The sequence below is a fragment of the Rhinopithecus bieti genome, unplaced genomic scaffold (assembly GCF_001698545.2).
Source record: "Rhinopithecus bieti isolate Rb0 unplaced genomic scaffold, ASM169854v2 scaffold_57691, whole genome shotgun sequence".
Classification (NCBI taxonomy): domain Eukaryota; kingdom Metazoa; phylum Chordata; class Mammalia; order Primates; family Cercopithecidae; genus Rhinopithecus; species Rhinopithecus bieti.
The window spans coordinates 1,290,241-1,308,440 of NW_016824383.1; the positions used below are offsets into that span (position 1 = coordinate 1,290,241).

The 18,200-nt window shown below is 36.9% G+C and overlaps 1 protein-coding gene across 1 annotated transcript in view; it reads right to left on the reverse strand.

Moving 5' to 3' along the window:
* Positions 1-18,200, reverse strand: part of RYR2 (ryanodine receptor 2) — an 808,217-nt gene that overhangs the window by 49,931 nt on the left and 740,086 nt on the right. The window contains 5 exon segments of the mRNA XM_017862245.1: positions 994-1,075; positions 3,868-3,972; positions 8,955-9,083; positions 10,496-10,584; positions 11,698-11,778. Coding sequence (XP_017717734.1) covers positions 994-1,075; positions 3,868-3,972; positions 8,955-9,083; positions 10,496-10,584; positions 11,698-11,778 — 486 coding nt within the window.

Sequence of the window (18,200 nt, forward strand, 5' to 3'; positions counted from 1 at the left end):
TAAAGGGTATAAAGTGGCTACTGTTGCTGCCAACTAAGGGCTTTAAGCAAATGCTGCCACTTCGAAGTCCTAGCACGAGGCATGACAACTGCCTCAGTTAACTAAAGTGGAGTTATGCCACGTGTGGCAGACTCGGAGAGAAAATAGGAAGAAGTTAAGAAAAAGTGATAGGCATTGTAATACCAAACATCTTTCAGTTGTTTTGGTTGTATTTATAGGATTCCACTGAATTCTCACATCAATCTATCATTTCTATTTTGCAGAAGAGGAAGCTGAAAAAAGGGAGATGCAGCTTGTCCAAGGGTCATACCGCCCAGAGGTAAGGAAGTCAGGATTTAAACTCTGGCGGTGGGTTTGGAGCCCAAGCTCTTAACCACTACGTTTCCTGCCTGCTACAGAAAAAAAAAAAAAAAAAAAAAAAAAAAATTAAAACTGAGGCTGTGGTGGGGAGAACAAGACTACGATTGCCAGCATCTTTGGGGGACAGAGGCTTTCCCCGCAGTGCCACGGCTTTAACCCAAAGGAGTGATTCTCTGGTCTTTTCAAAGCAGCAGCTTACCCAGTTGGACATTATCCCAATGTCCAAAATCCCCACTGATTATGGAAGTAGCTTACACTGCTGGAGGTTATCCCCTGTGGATTTCAGATGTCCGAAACCCCCACCACTTATGGACAAACACACTAACAAATAAAATATTCTTTATGGACTGTCTGGAGAGCTTCCTTTTTAGGACATCACTATGAAATGAAAAGGGTTGTTATAAAGTACCATTTTCATTCTGTAGATATGTAAACTGAGATATGCAGGATCTCCCTTTAAAAAAAAAAAAAACTACTATGAGAAAAAGAATAATAAGCCAGCAATAATTCCAAGACATCTATCATATCATCTTAGTGTTATTTTATTCTATGCTACACTCTGATTCCATAAGCAAGCCCATGCTGATCCTTTAAATAATAAAGGGAATTTAAAAGTATATAAATCAAAACTACCTTCTAGCATGGACAGCAACATGACCACCATATCCTTCTGTAGATCCATTAATTCTTTCAAAAGCTCAATTTGACTGGAATCCTGAAAATATTAACATTGCATTTGAGATAATACAAGAAAACTGTGCAGCAAGAACATCATAATTTACTCCCACAGAAAGATACTGCTCTGGCAATAAATGGTAAGCACGTGAAGCATTATGGAACTAAAGGAGGGTCAAATATTAAAAACAGTTATACTTCACAATTAAAAAAAGTATTACTGATTTCAGCTAATGTTCTTTAAAGTATTTGTAGGCTAGGAACAGTGGCTCACGCCTGTAATCCCAGCACTTTGGGAGGCCGAGGTGCACCAATCACCTGAACTTAGGAGTTTGTGATCAACCTGGACAACATGGCAAAACCCCGTCTCTACTAAAAATACAGAAAGTTAGCTAAGCATGGTAGTGCACACTTGTAATCTCAGCTACTCAGGAGGCTGAGGCATGAGAATTGCTTGAGCCTGGGAGGCGGAGGTTGCAGTGAGCAGAGATCACGCCACTGCACTCCAGCCCAGGTGACAGAGCAAGACTGCATCTCAGAAAAAAGAAAGTATTTGTACGGACAATGAACATATCTAGCAATAATATGAAAGAACCATAACAGTGGTATATTCTCCAATGCCAAGCAAGACTCAAGAGCTTCTGCACATTTGACATCTATCTATCTTTTATTGGAAAAGCCCGCATTTTTTTCTTCTAACTTTCTAACTTCTTCTAGGTGCTATTATGTAAAATCAACTTCACATAGAAAATATAGGCATATAAGCACCATAGAAGATAAACTTATAAATTTATTTGTTAGATAAACAAATTAACCAACAACCTACACAGGTATTACCTATTACTACAACATTGTACTAATATTATACAATGTATCTTATTTACCAATTTGATTAAGCTTTCCAATATTACTCTGGTTAAAATTTTGTTTCTGCTTTTGATTTTTTACCATAAAGAAACATTCTTTTTCAAAGACATATTTGGTCTAAACATCAGTATGCTTAGCTACAGTCCCTGGAAATACAGATCGTACTTACATCTGCATAACTTTACATCTCATCTATTTTTTAAACTATTCTTTAAAAAAATTGTACAAGGCATTTTATTCAGATTTTGGTACGTATGAAGCTAAATTCCCACCGTGTTGGGAGGATGAGACATTTCTTTCTAAATAGCTATTACAGAAACTATAAACCATGAACAGGTGCTAGGTAGCACCAGATGTCAATACCCTGATGGAAAAATATCAGGATGAAAACTCTCTTGTGAGGGTCTACATTTGGTTCATGTCGGTCTCCTTTACTTACCAAAATATCCCTAGTGATTAAAATGAAAGACTGGAATTTCTCTATTGGGCTCAAGTCAACAATAACTCCATACTGACATTCTCTCCTTCACCAAACTCTAGCCAGGTACCTCTGAGCCCTCTTCTCAACTTGGCCTCAACTTTGGTCTATAAAGACTTGAACAAACACTAATATAGTTTCTAACTGTTCAAGACTGCATCTCTAGGATAAGCCCAGCCCTCCACTAAAGTACCTGCCTGGGAAAACGCGAGGTTCATAAAAAATCGACTGTTCTAGACAACATCTAAGGATAAGGGCTCTGGAGAAGGACAGAATCCTAACTTTGACAATTGCCAGTTAGCAGATATAGCTGGTCTAATCACATTTACACCAATGAACCTGTTGTAACTTTTCACTCCCGTGACTCTACTGAGCCCCTGTTCGCCCCTTCTCTAATCTTCATTTTCCCATTAATATTCCCAGTCACCTCTGCACAAATCAAATCGGGTTCAGTTTATGCTGAACTCTTTTTCCTTGTTGCAATAGCACTACTGATTAAAATCCATCCTTATTTGCTTAACTAGTATCCAGCTTTGTTTATCTTTGACATTAAGATGTATCTTTACCACTTTTACTAGCATCCAGTCTTGTTGATCTTTGACAATACATCCTGCTACTGTCATATGCAGGCCTGAGGGGCAGGTTCTTCATTTTACTGCAGAGAAACAAGGCCTCAGGGAAGAGACCTGGCCACATGGGTGGAACAAGTCATGACAGCTCAGGAATTAGAATGGCAGCATTCTGTCTTTTAATCTGACATTCTTTCTTCCACCTGACCACCTGGCAAATGCCCACACTCTGAAGGTCTCAGGTTATACCATCAAAATTCACTGCATTGAAGAGACACATTCACAAGAACTTTTCTATTTGTGTATCTCCTTGTTTCAAATGAAACAAATACAGCAGTGAGAAAACAAGCTGGTATTTTTCAATAGGTTCTCTCAAGTTAACATTAAAACATGGTGGAAAATCTGTTTATTCTTCATTTGCTTATCCGTATAATAGCTACTTTTTCTCTTTGTCACAAAATTAAATACACTGGTTATGGGTAAACATCACCCTACTGAGAACATCTGCTTGTTTAAGACCCTATAACAAAATTGTCTCCCTTGTAACAGATTATAAAACCTATTTCAATTATCTGTAAGGGGAAGAAAAATTCCAGTGAGCCGTGGCCGGGAAGATGAAGCTTGGGAAATGTACAATGTTTGGGGACTCGACTGTTTCATTTCTCCATTACATTCAATTTCCTAATATCCTTTGTCTCAAATTTGAATAATGAATCCTATCTATTTTCAGGTTACATAATGTTTTTTATTTAAAAAAATGCTAATGTAGAACAAAAGAGGCATGATAAAATGATCTTAAAAAGACAAGTGATAAAGTGATTTTAAAAGATAATGTTCCAACATCAAAAGCACATTTAATTTGCCGATGACTACAGTCTCCAGTTTGTCATTTAGGAGACAGGAAGGTAGATAGTTTACCTGCGACAGCTTCATCTGCATATGGGCAAATACATGAAGAAAGCCGACTACAGCATCCCACAGCCTGCTGTGTGCCAAACTCTGTTGATTCCCAGTGCAAGGACCCTGGAGCGTAAACAGACAAACAGCAATTATTCCTCAGAATTTATTTACCAAAACAAACTTCACAATAACAGGGGAAAAGTTGCCTTAGTGCTGACGTATCTCACTGCTAGCACATTATCTAAAAAGATAGGAACTCAAAGCGAAAGAAAGAGATACAGTGATGATAATAACCCTTAATAGATAAATACATTCCTCTCTGAAATGTTTAATAGATTCCAAAAAATTTCTCAAGGATTTTTATATTTTGTGAATCATTTATTTTTGTCTGAATAAGGTCTGGGTGCTTTGGCTATTCAGTCCAATCAATCAGTCGTCACCATTTGGTATTGAAAAGAATCTGAGAATATGCTTTAGATGAGAGCTGATTACCCTTTTACTCCTAAATAGTAACCTGGATAAAGCATTCACATGGAGAAAAAAATCCTCTTCAACGTTTTCTAAATTGGACAACTGTTTTACAAATGGTACAACCATTGAGGTGTTTTAAAAGAGTAATACTTGTTTATTAATTTCATGAATCCAGAATCCAAGACAATTGGAAGTGGTTAAAATAACTAATTGAGAGATCATTAGGCTGAGATGGCTCCAGTGTCTTGGGTTCCTCCCTAAGAAAACCAAATCCCAACTCAGTGTAAATTTAAGCTTAACCAATCAGAAACTGCCAACTAACTTCTCACTATAGTTGACCAGTCAGAAACTGCCAACTAACTTCTAACTAGGAACTTTCCACTTTTACCAATCAAATCTCTTGGCTTGTCTTGCTTCCAGGAGCGCCTTATAAAAGTGCCCCCACCCTTGGTGAAGGGCTGAACCATTAGTGTTCTGGTGTTGCTCAATTCATCAATAGTTGAATGCTCAGATAAACTTTGTAAGATGTTATTGTGCCTAGGTTTATCTTTTAACAAGCCTAACTTTGTTCTCTTAGCTGACACGTCTGAAGTATCAATACTAGAGTGGATCTGCTGTAGCAGGCAGACTGTTTTCTTGGAGCCGATTTCTATTTTCACTTTCCAGTGAAAAACTTCTACCATCATTCAGTTTTGTAAACCCATCTACATCAACTATGAAAATAAATAACAGGGATTTTACTTAGAAAGGAAATAAAGTACATACAATACTGTTCTTAACTTCAAATTCCTTCATTCCTTTAGGCAAATAACTCATAATAACTTTAAATTGCAGACCACATAAAAACATTTCAGATCTTATGCTAGACGCAAGTGATTGGAAGAGATGGCCATATCCGAGATGTTGAAATAGAACTTTTTCCTGTCTCAGTATCTCTTGAGGCCCTACAGCTGAGATATTGACTATGTGTTCTCATATGATTATGAGAATGACATGTACCCACATATTACAAAAGCAGTAGACTATCTGCAAAAGGGGTGACTAAAAATAGATCTTTCCACTCTAAGGATATAAAGGGGTTGAAGTTGAAAAGGGGGAGACTTTGGAGGGGGTTCTCCATGTGCTGAGCCTCTCCATTTCATTACTTCTGCATCCCCTTACAGCAAGTGAGAGAAGAGGCTTCAGGACAGCCATCATGTGAGCTCAGTTTCTGTCTTCTGAAGTTGGGAAGCATAAAGTCTGGTATTAGAAAGCGTGACAGACAGCATGTGACAAAAAAAGGTGTGTGTTTCTTAAATGGACTACTCAGGAAGGGGCCATTCTGCCCCATCTGAAATCAGTCTGAAATGGTAACAGAATTCCAAGGTGGATGGGAGCCACCAGATGCATGAGGTCTGATGGAATAACTTTAAACTGGATGGGAAAAGAGTCATTTCCAGGCACTGGAGGACTAAGAGGGCCAGGCTTGTACGTTAGATGACAAAATACAACACATCACACCAGAGGGCCAGCTCCATGGTGCACTCTGGGATTACATGTGCCCGGAGGAGACCTTTTCTTCCTTGTACCTCCTCTCTCCCACAGCTCCAACCCAGAGGAAGCCTGGGGTTAACCAGGAGGGGAAAGGGAAAGAGAGAGAAGAACCTTGAGGGGAGAGAGTGAAAAAAGCACAGATTGGACTCCCTCCAGAATGAACAATATCCAGATGGGAGTTCTTGCCTACACCCTCACTCCAGGTTTTCCAGCTGAAAATGAGGCCCAAGAATGAGGTGAAGCTTTACTGAAATGAGACTATTTTTGTGACAAAGTGACTGACATGATTTTATTTATCTGAAAGTGGTCAGTGCACAAGATTCCTTCTAGTGGTAAAGAAATGGTCGACAGAGCAAGTCTGAAGGGACAGTGGTGAGAAGGAATCAGGTTATTTTAATCTGGAGGTCATTAAATCCAGCTCATTTAATGCACCAGATATAGTAGTTTTATAGTTTCCTTCATCCCTGGTTGTAATTAGTCCAAAATGGCTATTACAGCTCTGGTTTGAAAGCAATCGATCTTTAGGGTTTTCCTGTGGTTGATGTTCAGTGTCAGTTTGGTATTCCAATGGCATATAAATGAGGGAGGATGAAAAGTGCAAGAGGCTATTAGGTGAACACTAGAAAGCCATTTTTAGGAATATAAACTTGTCTTTTCTTCAAGTCAGAAATAATTTTCTTCCTGTGATAGGTAAGGTTTAAATCAGAAGTTGAAGTATTACAAGGGGTTATGCTCTCGTGCAACCCCTAGGTGACCAAAAGCTGTCTGGCCAACCCTCACGTGACAGAGTTGCAAGCCCAGAGCCAAAGTACCCATTTCTTCTTCTAAAACCTGAAACACACAGAATGTCCTTTCTAGGGCTTGCTCAACCTTAGGTCATCAGCTTCTGGGAGCTGTAAACTCCCTAGCCTGGTGCCTTGCATTCTTTTTCTCGTGATGTATGTGACTGCAACATGGAAAACCTTTGCTAACTACCAGAAGGACCTGTGCCAAGGACAGATCAAGCTTTCCCTTTTCTCAACAACTACCTCATGGTCTTACTCTAGGAACCTCGACAATACAACGTCCTCTTACTCAAACAGTTCTTCCCCTTTTATTAAACTGGGATTACAATCTTATAGGTAATTCCATTGATTTCAATGGTGTTGGATCTCCCCCTTATATAACTTTCTGTAGTTAGAAGTTTGAATAATAAAGCAATATGCAATGCTGTAATCTAAAAGGCAGTCCAGAAGAAGCACGAGACTAACGATAAGCTTATCTTCATAGTATCAATATTTATCAGCAGATATGCCACTAAGGCAAGCTTCTCTAAACCATATTTCACTAAATGTAATGTGGTAACTTGGATTGTATCCCAGAATTTTAAAAAACAAAGAACATGAATGGAAAAACTGGTAAAATCAAAAGAAAGCCTGTAATTTAGTTAACAGGATGTGCCAATGTTAATTTCTTAATTTTGACAAAAGTGCCATGAGTATATAAAATGTCAGCATTAGGGAAAGCTGGGTGAATCGTATACAGAAACCCTCTGTACTATCTTCACAACTTTTCTGAATACCTAACATTATTCCAAAATACATATTTCAGATATTATTGTTATTTTAAAATATGTCATATAAAAAAGAAGTAACAAGAGAAGTCACTTGTTACTTCTGTTTTTTTTTTTTTTCCGGTTCTTATTGAACCAAGCATGATAAGCCATGTGACTTTATCCAATATCCTTTGAACATTCACGTAGAAATCCGTGTTCTATGACAACACCTAATAAAGAGTTTTACACATAGTAAGAGCTCAATGGATGCTTCTAGCTTTCAATAAATTCAGGAATCTCAATTATTTTAGGAACCAAGAAATGCCCACTCTTAGCTGAAATGGCGGCTATGTTTCATTTGGAATATATTATAGAAATCATCCTGATTCCCATTTCTGCAAAATCCAGTGGCTTGCTAATGCCATCAGTCAATCCTGTTATTTATTCAGGATGTGACACATGAATGTTGTTGTACTGGTATCACTCTAGGCATGAATGCGAATACTAAAGCAATAATGAAAGCCAGGAGAGGTAAGGAAATGGGACTATGAGTAGACCAAAACTGACGGAAGCTTTCACTTTTATTTGATTTTAAAGGAAATGTTATTAGAATTACCAAGTGTGACTTTTCCATCTGGAAGTGCTGAAATAAGGTTCCTCTTCCCCAACAAGGCAAAACATAATACAAAAAGTGCATGCTTCCAAGGGACCGAATGCAGAGGAGAGTGAGTCTAGAGGACGTCTTCCTACCTCTACAGCACTTACTCTTGGTTGGCTGTACTTGGCCATGAGTCATTTATTTACTGAAACAGCTGTAACTGTTAGGCTCCTGGGATACAATTTATTTTTAACTTAACCTTTCTTCTCCCCACAAGCTTATGTTTAGTCTCACAAAGCCAATTATAAGTTTCTCCCTCCTGTTTTATGCTTAGCATGGGACACGTCAAACATAGTGAATGATTCAGGGTAATATGGGCCATTGAGACAAGACAGAAAGGAAAGATGACTGGTCATCAGCAAAGTTTTGCTGATTGAAGAAAAACCCAGAATTTTATCAAATATTAAAAAAAATCTGAAGTTAAGGCTAGAAGCTTAGTTCAAGGAGAACATAAAACAAATCGATGTAAAACAGAAAAGAATATTCTATATGGTATTTTATCTATAATATACATATGCGATGTTTTCAAACACTCTTCTCTTTCTTAAGTTTCTATGAAACTTCTTCCCACTTTTAGTGGAATACTAGAAAGAATGGCTTAATGTTGTGCCTGCTCTCCCTTCCTTCCTTAATATTTACTAAGTGCTTAATATATATGCCAGGCCCTGGAGGTGCAATAGAGCTAACATCACAGTCCATGCCTCTAAGGAGTTAACCATATCTCAACCTGCCAAATGGTGAAGCAATTTCATTCCATATAAATTCACATCTCAACCTAATATTTTAATTGTAGCAATTTGCAAAGAAACTCAGAAAGGGGTTAATAAGAGATATGGAAACTACTCTAGACATACTGCATTTTTCTACGGAATTCAGTGCTACAGATAGCAGCCATGTTTAAATGTTTACCTGAATATACTCAGTAAGAGTGTTAAAGACTTGTTTTGCCACTTGAATAGCTTTGGAGAAATTCCGTTGTCCTTGTTCATCAATAACATCTTTCCCAGAGTAATACCAATAAAAGTCACTAATTGATTCCTGGGAAATAGAGATGATATTGTTTATTATTCAGTCACATTCTAAAGTTACCATTGACTAATCAGTCTTGGACTCTATGCTTGAGAAGTATTTTAAATAATAGATATGGTAGCAAACAAAAATATCTGTGAATTAAATATCATTCTTCAATGATTTTCCTAAACATACAAGATGGGAACCTCCTTCTTAGATATAGCTAACAACTGAAGAGAAGACCAGAAGAAAAAAACTTAGCTTTAAAAATTACTGTCTGATAACCCTGAACTTCATAAACATAAGAATTCATTAAGACTGGAGCATATTTATCCAAGAGCAAAGTTAGATGTTTACTATGTGAGCACAGAAAATAGATGAATCATGGAATAATCTTTTTTGGGGTACCGACATCTGACCTCCTTTTTCTCCAACAAAGCCAATAACATTTCATCAGTGAGAACTCACTGATATCCATGGCTTTTGCACCTGTCCCTGAGAAAACTGGTTGGATTGCTTGTAAATACTAATAGTTATAAACAATTATCTAAATAAGATCAATCTCTATAAACCAGATGTATTTAACAATAACATACATTTTAAAGAAATGTTGGTTGGATAAGTAAATAATGCAATTTAGTTCAGCCTGTGAACTACGTTTGGGTTTTCAGACAATTTTTAAAATTGCAAATGTGTTTTCAGCAACACTTCTTGGTGTACTGACTTCAAAATGGACTTTCCCCCACCACATTAAGCTTTCAGTTAGCCAAAAAAAGGTTGTGATATTACACACTCAAAGATTAAGAAAAAGCTGAAAGTCTGCATTGATAGTTTTTAAAATACTGTGCTTGGTTTGGCTTATAAATAAAATGAGGGGAAAAAAAGTTGCACAGGGCTCTCATTATTTAAGAGGCCTACATCTTCAATTCAGTTTGAGTAACGTTCTCAAATATGATCAAAATATCAGAGATTTTTAAGCAATGTAGTATGAAAATTAATGCAAATATTAGGACACCTGAAAAGAAGTGACCTTAGACTATGAAATTTCAGTGTATGGTAGCAGTTACAAAGCCTTTCTTTCCTGTTCCTATGAATGTTCCAAACATTCTTCCCCAATTTGTCTAACAACTGTAGAAGAAGGAGCAGAGTATAAAAGTGCTTTATAAAATGAAAATGACTTTAAAATACCATCAAGCTAAAGATACAGAGGGGAAGAATCTCTACTTACAGAAATAAAATATGAGCAAAAGTAGGAGGCAGGATCAGGAGCGGGGATAACAGTGGCAGTTTTGCTCTAAGAATTGCTGAGAGATTGTGATCAGAGATAAACTATCTCAAAAACTCCTTTCTAGTTATAAACCAAAATACATTAAAATTCTGCTGTATTGTTTCAACATATCAACCCTTTTAATTTGTTACTAATATAGAAAGCAACATACCTGAACTCTCAGTAGGTAGTCTACAGTGGAGATAATTATGTTGACAGTTGTATTATTGCCAGTCTGAGTTCTCAGATAATTCTGAAAATCTATGCAAGATAAAAAAAATATTATTAATGCTTGCTCAGAAGTTCAAATTAAGTTATTCTAAGAATTCCAAAGGCAAATGTTTTCTGCAGCAAAATCATTGTGGGTTAGTGCAGTGTTTTTATCTAATAGTTTTAATATGAAAATAATTTATATTTTCCATAAAAAGTGATCACCCCAAAAGAGTATCTGGGTGCTCCACAGATGATCCATATTCAATTTTTGTCTCAGATGTTGCTAACATCAGTTTCCTTATTCCTAGTTCTAGAGCTCTGGGCAAATGAATGACTGAAAAAGGTTGCTATCCTTGAGGATATAAGAAGGAAATTATTTATTCATTCATCACTTACTCCTCAGTACTGTGCAAAGTGCTGGGGTCAGCCAAGATAAAATTAAGATAGGGTTCCTGCCTTCAGGGGTGCACAAGCCTGGTAGAGAGTTGGATGTGTAAACAACTAATGGAGATACATCATGTTAAGTAGTACAATGAAGTATGTGTACACTCAAAGAGAGGTGGTGCAAAAGAAATAATGCTCTATATTACTCTACAACTATTTATAATCTTCATAAATCATCTTTTTTTTTTTAATTGAGAGACAGGATCTTGCTGTGTTGCCTAAGCTGCAGTGCAGTGGGGCAATCACAGCTCACTGCAGCCTCAAACTCCTGGCCTCAAGCAATCCTCCTGCCCCAGCCTCCCACGTAGATGGGACTATGAGCACGCACCACTATGTCTGGATAATTTTTTAAATTTTTTGTAGAGATGGGGGTCTCGCTATATTTCCTAGGCTGATACTGGACTCCTAAGTTCAAGCAATCCTCCCACCTCGGCCTCCCAAAGTATTGGGATTACAGGTGAGGAACCGCGCCTAGCCTCATGTGTCTTCCCTAACATCAAAATAATTGATAAGACTCAAGTGAAATAGCTATCCGAGGACTGTGAAAGCAGGGAAGCAATGTATAAAATGTCCCAGTGCCCAATGCAGAGACATGTTCTAGAACAATTTGTTGTCTCTAGAATGATGCATAATTGGAACTAACAGGTTCCTGTTATTACTGGCTTGAAAACATTATTTATGCCTTAGTAGCATCAGAAGTTTTGGGGACTCACAAACCTGAGTTGTGTCCCTCACAGAGTAGCTGCAGGAATCGGAAGAGGTCACAGGTGAACTCATCGTCCTGTAGAACCTTTTCTCCTGCGGGAAGTCCAGAGGGATCAAACATTACCAACCACCCCAGCCTGCCCCTCCCTTTCTGTCCCCACCTCCATACAACTTGCATGTTGATCTAGCATTGTTCTGAACCAAAAACAGTCACAGGTCATGGCCACTTTTCTATCTGAAGCTCATAAGATCATGCGCTTGGCAGATAGATGCTCTTTTTCTTTGCAAGAAAAGAATGTTTGAATTTTAAAACTCAGACTTCTCTGTTAAAAGTAGCAGCATGGGATTGGCAACATTTTACAAACGACCTAAAGGCTTAAACTTTGCTTCTTTCTTTCTTTATATTCTTGTATTTTGCAAGGTGTGCATAGAAGGGGTCTTTTTCTGCATCTCTCACGCATGTTAAATTTGCTTTGTACCTGGATTATGGCCAAATGATTCAATGGAAAGTATTCTGTGTATCCAAAAAAGCCGGGCCAAGAGTTTCTTTCACTAAAGAATAATTCATGGATTTTTGTGAAAGCTGTAAATCGCTAGAAAATTGTTGATTAACTTGTTTTAATTAACTTTGTTATCAGGCTGTCTACTGAATTAAAAAAAAAAAGGAAAGATTTCTGAAATCTAAAATAGAGATGTGACTGGTTTGAGCATTACTTCCATAGGATGAGGAAATGGCAAACAACCTTAATTCTAAATATGAAACCAAAAGAAAGACTTTGGTGGCTCGTGTTGTGAGAGCTAAAACTAACAAAGAAAGGTGAAAAGAAAGGTGAAAAGAAAGGCATCCCCTAGTTACAGAAGTTTCTCTGCATCATCCAACACTAACAAGTATTTGGGGGCAAGGAGAAAAGCCTCAGAAAAGGGCTCAGTCTACTTATATTTCAATTTAAATGTATCTTGATCACAAGTTACTTTGAAAGCAAAAACACAAGGAAAGAAGGAAACTCAGAACAGCACCACACAAATGAAGCTGATTTTCAAGACAGAAAGTGTCCGTGGGGAAGGAAAAAAAAAAAAAAAAAAAGTTCCACATTATGAGCATCTGTTCCAAACTCTAAATTTGTTTAAAAGCAAAAATGATAAGATAGCCAGTGAATGAATGGACTAAAGTATTTAAAAAAAAATGAGAATTTTTTACAGAATGGAAATACTTCGGGCTGAGAAAGAAAACGATGCAATGATCGTATGTTTACTTTAAGTGAAGTCATGAATGATCGCAGTGACAGAGAGCTGATGGACTTACCAGTCCGCAGTCTGTGACTTTCAAAGTGAGAGGCTTCATATAATGGTAGGGTTAGGAAGCAAAACCATTTTGAAAACTAATATAAACATTAAAAAAAGTACATAAAATCACTGTACTCATTTCCCTGTTAGCCCACAAGATATGAAATTTGGTGACTATGCTACAATCACCAAGTATGCAAATCAGACGTTGTGGCAAGTTTCAGTGTTACAGGCACATTGTTGTGTTGAATCTCCCATAGTTGGCTGATAAGTCCATTCCTCAGTGTTTAAATTCACGACAGGATAGGAAACAAAAGGCAGAATGTTTTCGGCAAATAAAGGAACTAAACTCTTCATTGGTGATACTTAGTACCATTTTTATGAGTCACTTTAATCAGAAGTCTTTAAAGTGATATTTAAATCAAAATATTATGAGTTTGTTACATAGGCTTATTGATTCTTGCCCTGTGAGCCCATCTGCAATATTTTATTTTTCAAAAAACAATTCAATAGACCACGTACACACTTTAAGTGTTCATATATTCAGTGTGAAAGAAGTAACCCTTACCAGAAAGTATTCAGAAAAACACTGAAATAAATATAATCTATCTGTGTACCTAAAAATGCTCTGCACAATAATGATTTATAACATAAGGTTTTATTTATTGTTGACACACACAGTATTTTCTTGACTGTATACCGAAACACGTACAAGTAACTTCACTTATATAAGGACACACTGCACATCACAGAACAATGGGAAGAGGGGAGGGGTAAAGGAGGGGACGAGTCAGGCCTTCGTTTACCAGCAGGTGAGACCAGGTATAAGCCGGGGTGCTGTTGCTTAATGAAGACATTCCTATCTGATTAAAATGCTGCCATTGCCCATGCTGCAAATAAGTGGTAGAATAACAGAGATGGATGATGGCTTTATGTCTGCAGAAGGTACAGGTTCAGCAGTCTATTTTGTGATGTGTGCAAAAGAAATTCCATTGTAAGATGGAAACTAAGATCAATAACAAATAACGGAATGAAGTAACATGTAGTTGAAAGTGCTCTTACGTTGGTCAATTACGATTTGTAATTGCTGCCTGAGGGCTCAAGGTACATACTGTGAAGGACATTCCTTTGGTTTCATTTTTATAAGAGGCTTAAGATTTTCAATACTGTAATAAAGGGAGAGGTATTCCAATATTGCTGCTGCTGCAGAGTTCATTCTTTGCACCTTCGTCTTCTCTTGTATAAAACAAAGATAACATGTACCCTGTCTATGTCCCTGGCTCTTCACCATCTGTGGCAATGTTTTGTAAATTGTGGAAAGGTTAATATATTAGGTGCAGTGGCAATAACACTAAAAAATATGGAAATACCATGCCAAGCTGCTGAATATAGCGATTTGAATTTATTAACTGTTTATATCTCCTGAACACCATCTTCATGAATTAAAATGTTCTCAAAATTACAATTTTTTCCTGGAAATAATCTAGGTAGATTGTGTTTAATCAAGCTAAGAGTGAAACAGTAAGTCCTATTTTAAAGATCTAATGAAGTTAATACATTGTTAAAGGCCACTGTTCTACCTATCATTGGCGAATTAAGATAAATAGACTCCAAAAGACTAACACTCTCATTATCAGGTCCTGTCATGTCACTATCTACAATAACGCACAGGTAAAAGGTGAGTCATGAGGCATAGGACTGGCCACATTAAAGGATCCCCTATACTCTATAAAGTTGACTCAAAAGCACCCCACTGCCATAGAGGAAATTATGCTGATGGTTGATCTGGAGAGGACTTAAAGATCAATTCTGCATCTTGCCAAAACTGAAGAATGCTAAAAATATTTTAAAATAGTGAAAAGTCAGGTATTTTATTCCATATGGGAAGTTTTAATATTGCCGCTTAAGTGGCTTAAGTATGACTGCTTCAATTATATTACAATTCTATTAAAAAGTAAATTTAGAAAATAAGTCTACCGTTAATATTAAGTTAGTGACTATGATGTGCTAGATATGTTATCTCATTTTAATTCGGGTTTATTAGAATCCTGTAAATTAGCTAAATGTAATGCCATTTTGTTGTTCAGTGAACAACCAAGAAATTAAATAACCAATGTCATATAGCCATCGGCTGGTAAAGAGTATGATTCCAGTAAACTTCAATAAACTTTCACTAAGTGTCTCTTCTATGGCAGGCACCTTGTGAGGTGAACATAATCTTGAACCTGAAGAAGTTCACAGTCTAATGGAAGATACAGGAAATAAACAGATAATTTCAGTATTATATGGCCTTTCTGAATTCAGTGTGCTATAGTTTCTAAATGTTGTAAAGTTAGCATGAGTAATGAATAAAATCTTTGACTAATTATCATCACACATACTATATGTTATTTAAATCGTGAACTCATACTTGTTCTCATCAATTTCAGAATCAAAGGAAAACCATTTCTAGATATGTGACTTTAGTCAGTTCACTCTTCTGAGCCTTCGTTTCATCATGTCGATATGGAGATTAACAAACTCCTCAACTCCTCATTTCATAGGACTGTTGGGAGAATTGAATTGGCTCAAACAATTAAAAGTGCTTTGAAGTCTACAAAGCACAAAAGAAATAAATGTGAAGCCTTAGGTCAAATGACCTAAATTTCCAAGTTACAGAATTTCTGTAGGTTGTATGACCAGCAGTTCTATAAATTCCACTGAGTGCATTTATTAAGATTTAGTTAACAATCTGACAGCAGTGTATACAATGCATTCCTCTTTCTGATGCCAAGACAACAAAAATGACCACTATGTGAAATAAATTAGGTTTGTCCCAAGGATAACAGAATTAAAGTATATTCTGTTAAACAAATTAAACTAGCTGGAGAGGAAAAAAAAATCCCTTTGCTTTCAAATGTGATATGCATGTTGTTTCTCTTATAGCCAAAGCCTAAGTTTCTTGGCTGTCAAGACTCTTACTGAAATTCTTACTGTTTTTCATCCATTCCATTCATCAACATCCTTACTGATTTCCCTGCCTTGAGACTCTGATACCTATCTTACACAATGTTACCTGTCAGTAATTTTTCAAAAGCATGAATCCAATTATCATACTTCCCTGGTAAACAGATGGATTTCTTTAACTGTATGAAAAGTCTACTCTGAAGAATTCCGTCTAATCTATCATTAGGCATAACTCAGAGCTCTCCCACTGCCATGAAGGAAATAATGCTGGTCACTATCTTTGGAAGAGTCAATTTCTATTTAGTAGCAGGACTGAGAAATGGGAAATCTACACTGTACTGTTTGTTAGTGGAGTCTATCAGAAGCATTAGTTGAACAATAAACGTCAGGAACTCAATTCTAGGTGGATCATTTAACAACACACACAGTGTCACTTAAGTGGTATTTAAGGGCTCTCTATGGCCTCAGAAAAAGTGCAGATTCCTTGGCAGGGCAGAGAAGGTCCTTTGTGGCCTCCCATGTACTATCTTTCCATCCTCTAGTCTGATCATTCCTTCACAACAGCTTAGTCACCATTCTCTGCCATGTTTGGTACCTTGAACTTTGCATATCCGGTTCCCTCACATTGGAATGTCTTTGCCTTCCTTATCCACCAGCTTGATTCTTAACTCAGACTACATGTCACTTCTGTGATGTTTCTCCCACCACATCCCAGCAGCTAAGTACTTCCACCTAAATTCCTTTATATGCATAAAGCATTGTTCTGAAGTTACTTGTTTACAAGTCTGTCTGCACAGTACTGAGCTCCTAAATCATTTCCAATGCTTAAGACACCATCTAGCACATAATAGTCACTCTAATTTAAATGAGTGCTTCAAAGTTTAAAAACTGTGCAAGGATGTTAAGAAAACATTTGGTGCCATGAACCAACATCACAAGTTTTCCTTGAAGAGAAAATTTACCCACAAGAATGGCAGAATAAGGTACACAGAATACTAAACTACACTTGTGAAAGTATTTGGAAACTCTTGAGGAAAAGGTAGCCCATAAATTACTAAGCAATCAAAACAGTAACAAAAAGTTAGGGTAACCAATACTTAAAGATCAACTCAATCCTTTTGCTTAATTAATTTGTGTTGCTTCAACTTCACATAAATTTGATTACATGATTATAAATATATCAGTAAGAACCTCAGTGAAACAAATTATCAGATACAGATAGAAAGGTGGGGAAGGTTAATTGGTAGTTAATGTTGTAGTGAGGATTTTAAAAAATCAAACTATTTTTAAGAAATCAGGTATCAACTTCAAAACCTTCGTCTTGCTTTTATGAAGTCCAGGACTACCTCATGATTATCAAAAAACAAAAATTCAATATCGCTCTGTTATATTCCAGAAGAATTTTGAAAGCAGGAAAATTGCACTTTCAATGTCATAATGATTTGGTAATGGGGTTAATGTTCTGATAAAAAAACAAATTAAAAAATCCAAGAATGGAATGACATTTTAAATATTCATACAGGTTTTGTTTTGAACTTGATTAAATCATTAAAAGAAAACACATATAAATATAAAATATACAGCACAGACAACATTGAGCATATTACAAATTAACACATTTCCTGAAGAACCTTTTCAAAAAAAAAACTGGGAGGCTCCGGCTTTTCTAGAAATGAGAGAAACTTAGTCTAAAAAGGGGACACAAGTCAAACTTGCATGACAGTAATGGCAGTAGAAAAACACAGTATAAATAATTCATCTGAAATCTTTATATACAAACCTCAAAGAAAACATAGTTCCTCATGGTATCTCAATACCAGGTCAGGAACATTTGTAACCATAAAAAGTTCAAAAGCAATTTTGAAACTTAACAATAAATGCAAAATGTGGCAAGAGATTTGTGTCCCGGAAAGGGACAAAGAACAGTAAGTCAAGGGGCAGCCAGGCGTGGTGGCTCACACCTGTAATCCCAGCAGTTTCGGAGGCTGAGGTGAGTGGATCACCTGAGGTCAGGAGTTCAAGACCAGCCTGGCCAAGATGGTGAAACCCCACCTCTACTAAAAATACAAAAATTAGCTGATTGTGGTGTCATGCCTGTAATCCCAGCTACTTGGGAGACTGAGGCAGGAGAATCGCTTGAACCCGGGAGGTGGAGGTTGCAGTGAGCTGAGACTGCACCACTGCACTGCAGCCTGGGCAACAGAGCAAACCTCCATCTCAAAAATAATTAAACAAAGAATAAGTCAAGGGGCAAAAAAAAAAAAAAAAAAAAAAAAAAAAAAAAA